General features: G+C 52.8%; 1 protein-coding gene across 1 annotated transcript; it reads right to left on the bottom strand.

Annotated features, from left to right (window-relative positions):
• Positions 1-2,784: 2,784 nt before the first annotated feature.
• On the bottom strand, positions 2,785-5,170 carry ATOH1 (atonal bHLH transcription factor 1). The gene has a single exon (XM_075929153.1). It carries the CDS (start codon positions 4,959-4,961, stop codon positions 4,056-4,058), a length of 906 nt encoding a protein of 301 aa, XP_075785268.1. The 5' UTR covers positions 4,962-5,170; the 3' UTR covers positions 2,785-4,055.
• Between the last annotated feature and the right edge of the window lie 2,095 nt (positions 5,171-7,265).

The following is a 7,265-nucleotide window of genomic DNA, read 5'->3' as shown; positions in this document are numbered from 1 at the left end:
TCGACGCTCGGCTAATACGCTTCTGCCTTGCCAGTGGAGATAAAATAAGTTAAAAATACTAGGAGCACTCAAACAGTTCATACGGATCTGCTTCAAGAGGGGATGTAGCGTGTGTGGTTTGAAGTTTGTATTAGTGCGTGTAGAACAAACACTGCCAATAAAGCGATTTATCCATCTTCATTACTTAAAGCAATGTTGTCTCTTTGTTTGTTTGGGAGATATTAAGCACGCTTAGCTTGCAACACATAGTTGATTCCTTTGCTAGTATCTTGGATACTTGGATCTGACTTTGGAAGGTAGAAGCTAATTGCTAATAATGGAGAGAAAGGAACCAGTCAGCATAGCGGGAGTGGTCTGGCATATGGGGAATGAGCAGGCTGAATACTCAATATTCAAGTTTCCAAAATATTAATGAGATTATAGCAACCTGCAGCTATATGTTACAGCTTGTTAATGGAGTGTAAGAGTGTGGGCTGCCAAACATTTGTTATGCAAACTCTGAGGCAGAACCTTAAAATGGAAATGTGGCTATGTATCGCTTTCAAAGAAGTGCCTATAAAAACCCCCCAACCCTGAATTCCCAACGATAGATGTGAAGGTCAGCTATACCATTCAGCGTGTTAAACTGTCAATAGCTAAAACATGTCCTTCTAGCGTGGATGATTTTATATATGCTTTTCAAATCAGTCTGCACTCACAAATAGCGTGCGCGTCAGATCTAGAGAGTCACACCATAAATTGTTTGGCTGAAGTACGAACAATCCTTCCAAAAATGTAAAATAGTTTCCCCTTGTCGTTTCCTTCTCGCAAACACAACAATATGCGCATGACGGAGACATAGCTAGGACAGTTACATTACACTGATAATATACCACAACGCTAATCCCCTGGCTCACTTCATTCACTATAGGTGAACTTTAAAAAAAAAAGAGTCATCTTACTGTTTAAAGCACTTAGTCGGAATTATTTTTCGGTGCCAGCTCTGTGCACAGCACAATTAGCTTAAGAGTTTGCCTTTCAGGACAAGATGCTTGCTGCCTGTTAACTACTATAAAATCTCAATATTTTAGAAATAAGCGGAGTTATAAAAGTTGAAAGTGAAATGACCCTACTGATGAACTTTTCACCCTACCCAGGTTGGTAAATATATCCCCAGCGGTTGAGGCGTCAGTGTGGAAGCAGCGACTTGATTCGTTTAAGCCACCCGAAGATGTTTATCTGCAGCGCAGCAAACCCGGCAGTGCAAAAGGTTATCAAGGGGACAGGTGCATTGTTTCTTTACTGGAACGCGTCACGATCACCTGCTTCGTGCAGTCTGCTTGCTATCGGCGCACCCACCGCAGCAATTTTTTAACTGATTGTCAGTTAGACCTAGGTGAGGTTTCACCTGCTGAAAGCAAAAAAATCAGGCAGTCGAGAAAGAGCAAGCCGGGGTAGACAGAGGCCGGCTCCGGTTCATAGTCTTTGCTCAGGCAAAACTCCTGTTGAGTTCAGTCTCTGGTGCCTGCGTTCGACGGAAGTTTTGCCTTCGGATAAGGATAAACCTTATGCGCCTTTCCACGCTTTGGTTAAAGACGGTGGGTCAAATCCTGCTCTCCTTTCCCGCGGTGAACAGTCCCACTGACGTTGGGGCACGGCTCACTGGGGAAAGGCGAGCAGGATTTGGGCCAGTGTCTCAGGAATCTGACCCCAGAAGACAAAGTAATAGACTCTCTCCCTGTATCGTGGAGAGCGATGGGAGACTTGCACTTCTCAAAACCGAGGCTGACACACAGGTCCCAGGAGCTAGCTTTATTTCTAAACCTCGAACTTGATTTTAAAGTTGAGCTTTTCGGAGAGTCGCATTCATAGTTCATTTCGGTCTGCATTACAGGGAGGCACCTTACTCAAAGACGCAGCTATATTAATAGGACGCCAAAGGAAAAAAAAATCGTTTCCAATCTACCGGGTAATTCGCTAAAAGACATGAGCCACGGCCCAACCGGTTTTATGTGATGTAAACAAAATACCTGTGGGAGACAGGTACAAATTTCATCAATAGTTAGATACCTTTTAAGGCTTTCAGGACACTCATTTTTATGCACGTTAAACAGTTTGGGAAGAAATGAGATACCCGAAGAAGTTTTATTTTGAAAATTCCAGCCTAAGGGAAGGAATTACTCCGGTGTTCCTGTTCCACCGACGCACGCTCTCTATTTTATGCCCAGAAGCGATTATGCCGCTTCTTTTAGCGCTTGTTTCTACATTTGCTAAAAGAAACCGCAAGCTCCGTTTTATTGAACTCCCTTTGCCTCAGTCACGGCCACCGGGGCGAGCCACTTCATAGCTAGTCACAGATCTTGGCGAAAGACGGGAAAGCTACCCGTGCAGCGCTTGTGCCCCCGCCCTTGGGAATCATTTTTGCGAGTCTGTTCATCTTTGTAAGTAGTGCACGCGGCTGCCCGAACGCCCATGAGTTCCCGGTTTTTCAGATTCCCTGTAGCTCAGGGGGCATTATGCGGCTTTTCTCCCTTCTCATGCCACAAGCATGGTTACACGGGACCCAGCTATGCTTTGGCCATGGCTCATCAGGGCAACTGCTCCGAGACAATGCGCTCAATCCCGTTCCCATTGAAACCAACGGGAGTTTTGCTGTTATGCCAATTTTGTTGTTTTCAGTTACATCGGTGTATCAGAACGGGATTTGAATAATTAACTTCAAGGGGAGCTAGACGCTATTTGGGGATCTGATCCGACAGTTAACTCAGGCAAAAGTCCTGTTTCACTGGGAATTTAGTGCCAGGACAAGCCTTCTCTTTCTTACTAAAAGAGGAAGATTGTTACCTGTTAAAAATCAGGAATAGGTTAGAAAAGCATTGATAAAAAGACTATTGTTACGATAGTGATTAATACCGTTCACCTATACTTTTGTGGCATGGCTAAAAATCATGTTTTTGCTTATTTGCCACATACAGGTGCAAATTACAAAACATCGAAACCAGAGGTGGTGTAAATTCCGATATAATCTAGATCTGCCCGCCATAAATCAGATACACCCAACCATCTGATGGTGATATATGAGAATATATTCAGTAATTGCCTTTTAAAAGATATCAATACTCATTTTCAAAAACAAGTGTTCCATATATTTTTATTATGGCTTCTGAAAAATAATCCAACCAGTCTTTCCCCATATTTATTTGATCTAAAAAATTACAGAAAACAATGGCAGCTGGCTTTGCTAAATTAAAAACAACAACAAACGGTTCTTGTAGAAAAGTTAAAAAAGATGAAAGCAGAAAAGTAGCAAACACTCCGTAATAAATAAGTTTTCTAATATCACAAAATCAAAATAAAATTCACATAAAACGTTGACACTTTAAGAGCTCAGACTATAAGTAGCTATATTAAATAATGGTCTCCAATTGGCAGTTAGTTGCTTTCCTCTTGAAGCCGCGTCTCCAGCCGCTGATAAAGTGCTTGCGCCAAGTTTCCCGAAAAGATGCCAACATCAACTAGGGACGTTTAAAAAAAATCACTTTTTCTCTGGGATTTACAGCATAGGAGAATGTTATTTACATTTTTTTGTTTCCATAATAATAAAACTCAAATACAAGACCGGCATCTCGGAAGACTTTTGTGTAAGTATCTGTGCAGAGACAGGAGGGTGCCAGTGGTAACTAGAGCAAGGCTCATGGTGCATTTGCTATTTGCAAGCAATGCAAGTGAAGTTCCGGACTACAAAGCAGAGTGTTGGGGGGGGAGAGGGGACAGAGAGATTATAACCTCTGTGCTAAGAAGTGGGATCGGGATGGGGTAGACATTCGGGACAGTCAGTCACAAAATAACAAGAGTACACCGATGGGAGAGGGCTGGAGATTCATAAACTAAAGGAACTGATGCTATTTGAAACTCGACCACAAAAGGCTGTTGGACAGCGGTAGCAAGGTAGATGGCAAAGTTTTCAGCGGTCACAGCGCCTCTCCCCCCGTCCCAGCCTGGGCCCTGGCAAACTGGGACAGCTCTGGGTTGTGGCTTTGCCCCTGTCGCCCCCGTGATGCTGCTGCGCTCCCCCTCTAGCTGGCCTCATCAGAGTCACTGTAGTGGGAGCGGGGCGAGAACTCCCCATCGCTCCTGTGGGACCTGGGCGATGGTTTGCTCCTCTCCTGCTGCTGCCCGAGGAGGGCCGGCGAGGGGCCTTTCTGTGGCATCAAGGCGCTCTCCTGGAAGGAGGAGAAGTGCAGAGGGTCCAGGGGCACCGAGTAGCCCCCCGCAGCCGGCTGCTGGGGGAAGCGAGTTCTGCAGTGGCTGGGGGGCGAGGGTCTCTGCTGCTGCCCCTGCCCTGCAGCTCCGGCCGGCTCGTGGGGCGGCGCGCGGTGCTCGCCCTTGCCCGGGCTGTCGGCGGGCGCAGCGGGGCTGTGCAGCAGCTCGGCCAGCGCGCTAATGTAGATCTGCGCCATCTGGAGGGTCTCGTACTTGGACAGCTTCTTGTCGTTGTTGAAGGAGGGGATGACATTGCGCAGCTGGTCGAAGGCGTGGTTCAGCCCGTGCATCCGCCGCCGTTCCCGGGCATTGGCCGCCAGCCGCCGCTGCTTCTGCACGCCGCTCACCTGCTGCCGCAGCCCCCCGGACTGAGCGCGCTGCCTGCCGCAGCCCGACACCCCCTCCGCCGACGGGACGCCCCCTGGCAGCTTGCACAGCTTCCCCGAGGGGCCGCTCCTGCTGCCGCAGCCGCTCAGGTGCTGCTCGGCTCCCCCCGCCTCCAGCGGCTCCTCCTCCTCCTGCTCCGCTGCTGCGCCGGGCAGCAGGTATCTGGGGGAGGCGGCGGCGGGGACGCGTGCCGGGCAGCACATGCCCAGCCAGGCGGGGGGGAAACCGCAGCCGGGATGCTCCTGCCCCAGCAGAGTTTGCTCCAGCTGCTGGGCCCCCAAGTCTCTGCCGCCTTCCACCCACTCGGCGGCGGCCGCCCGCAGGTGGCTCATCGCGCCGCGGACCGTAGAGGGGCGGGCGGGCGAGAGGGAGGGGGAGGTGGGAAGCGGGAAGCGCGAGCCGGGGCAGAGCAGCCCTGGCGAGTTCTGCCGCACGCGCCCCTCCGCCTCCTCCCACTTACACCCTGGCTCCCGGGACCTCGCGCGCGCACACACCGCTCGCGTGCAACCAGCCTTCTCCGGTTGCGGGCGGCGCTGCGCCCCCTTTAAAAAGCGGCACGCGCCGGGGTCCCCCCCCCGCCTGCCTCCCGCCCCACCCTCTGCCTCCCGCCCTCCTCGCGCCGGTCGCGTGGCGCCTCAGCCAATGGCGCGCGCGGGGCTGGCGCGTGCTGGGAGCCAATGGCAGGAGGGGCTTGGCCCGCACCGGCGGAGAGAAGTTGCAGAGGAGACTCCGGGGACGGGACCTAGACACCGATACTCCCCCTTCCCCTCCCACGCGGGTGGGCTGCGAGGTGTCACTGCCAGCGTGACAAGCAGCAGGAGTGCGCTGCTGGGGGGGAGGGGGGGGGAAGGACGAGGGGAGGAGCGAGAGTGCGTGCAAGGGAGCGAGCGAGCGCTGCCCTCTGTGCATTGGGTGCGGAGGGGAGTTGCACCGCCCGAGGCGAGGGGTGCGCCCCGCTGTTGGGTGGGAGAGGGAGGCACGCGGCTCGCCTTGGCTGCGGGGCCCGGGGGAGCCAGCGGCAGGCAAAGGGCTGCGAGCCAGTGAGCGAGGCAGGCGCGTTTCACCTGGGGAGCAGGTATGCCCGCGGTGCAGCCGCACGTCAGCTCGAGCCCAGGGGGAACCGAAAGGCCTGGCGAGCGGGACTTGCAAAGCCGCTGGCCTGAGGCCAAAAGCGCGTCCTCCGCGCCCCGCCCCGTCGGTGCAATAAAAAAAAGAAAAAAAAAAAAGCCCAGCTAGACCCAGCTGCGCCTGGTTCCCAGCTTTCGCGCCCTGCGCTGCCGGTGCAGCGACCGAAACACCAACTTCTCTACACCGGCCGAGCCCCAGTCAGAAGCACGGAGCGGCTCCGCCTGGCCGCGCCAAACCCGGCTCCTCAGCGTGACAGGGGGCGTTGCGGGCTTCTCCCTCTACTGCCTGTCGCACGGCAGCGGTGAGCCTGGGCCGCTTTCCACTAGTTCTCCAGGGCCGCCGGCCCTCCCCAGCCACAGCCCCTTTGAACCTTCCCCTTAGACGCCGGCTCCTCGCCCTCACCACGGCTAGAGGGAGGCTGACTCCGCCAACAGACCAATGCCGCTGGCTGCATCAGACGCACACTACCATCGCCACTGCTGCCAGCACCGAGAAAGCAGTTTCCTCACCTCTCCCTCTTCTTTCCCCCTCCACCCCAATAATTGCTTCTCAGAGCACCATTATCGACAGCACACTGAGGAGAGGCACTTAATCCTCAACAGCAAGTAGGAGTTGGAGCCCCCAAAAGCACTCTGGGGAGGGTACGAGAAAGGCAGACACTTCGGCTTCGTCTGCAGTGGCATGATTTTCCGTAAATGCTTTTAACGGAAAAGTTTTCCGTTAAAAGCATTTGCGGAAAAGAGCGTCTAGATTGGGACGGACGCTTTTGCGCAAAAGCACTTTTTGCAGAAAAGCGTCCGTGGCCAATCTAGACGCGGTTTTCCGCAAAAAAGCCCTGATCACCGTTTTTGCGATCGGGGCTTTTTTGCGGAAAACAGTACTGTGCTGTCTACACTGGCCCTTTTGCACAAAAGTCTTTTGGAAAAAGACTTTTGCCCGAATGGGAGCAGCATAGTATTTCCGCAAGAACACTGACGATCTTACATGAGATCGTCAGTGTTCTTGTGGAAATTCAAACGGCCAGTGTAGACAGCTGGCAAGTTTTTCCCGCAAAATCATCTGATTTCGCGGGAAAACTTGCCAGTCTAGACACAGCCCTCCTGTGGCTACTTGGTCAGGCAAGCTGAGACGTATGCTTTCAGGGGCTCCGCTCTACTGCTGCATCTCACCGCTATTCCTCCACTGTCTCCCCCTCCTTGCAGGACGCCAGATGGACACAATGTGCTCTGGTTACCCTTGAAGATGCCACAGCACTTACAACATGGAACCAGAGCTGTTGCAAAGCAGTGCCAGGCTTTTGGGCCTCATGCTGCGCCTCACGGTGCACTTCATGCAGACTGTCCACATGCTGCTCCAGCAGGACAATGACCAGCCTGAACCTGAGAACCTCTTCATCCAGGTCCTGGTGCTTCTGCTACTGCCCCCCAATCCCTGGGCACTGTCAAATACCACTTCTCATAGAGGGAGATGAGCTTGGTTTGGTGGGACAGCATCATCCTGCAGAGATG

This window comes from Pelodiscus sinensis, chromosome 5, assembly GCF_049634645.1.
Source record: "Pelodiscus sinensis isolate JC-2024 chromosome 5, ASM4963464v1, whole genome shotgun sequence".
Lineage (NCBI taxonomy): Eukaryota > Metazoa > Chordata > Testudines > Trionychidae > Pelodiscus > Pelodiscus sinensis.
The sequence above is the reverse complement of the archived record's forward strand: the minus strand, read 5'-3'. Positions and strand labels throughout refer to the sequence as shown.

Coding starts and splice junctions, on each gene's coding strand:
- ATOH1 (XM_075929153.1), bottom strand. CDS start 4,961: ATGAGCCACCTGCGGGCGGCCGCCGCCGAGTGGGTGGAAGGCGGCAGA.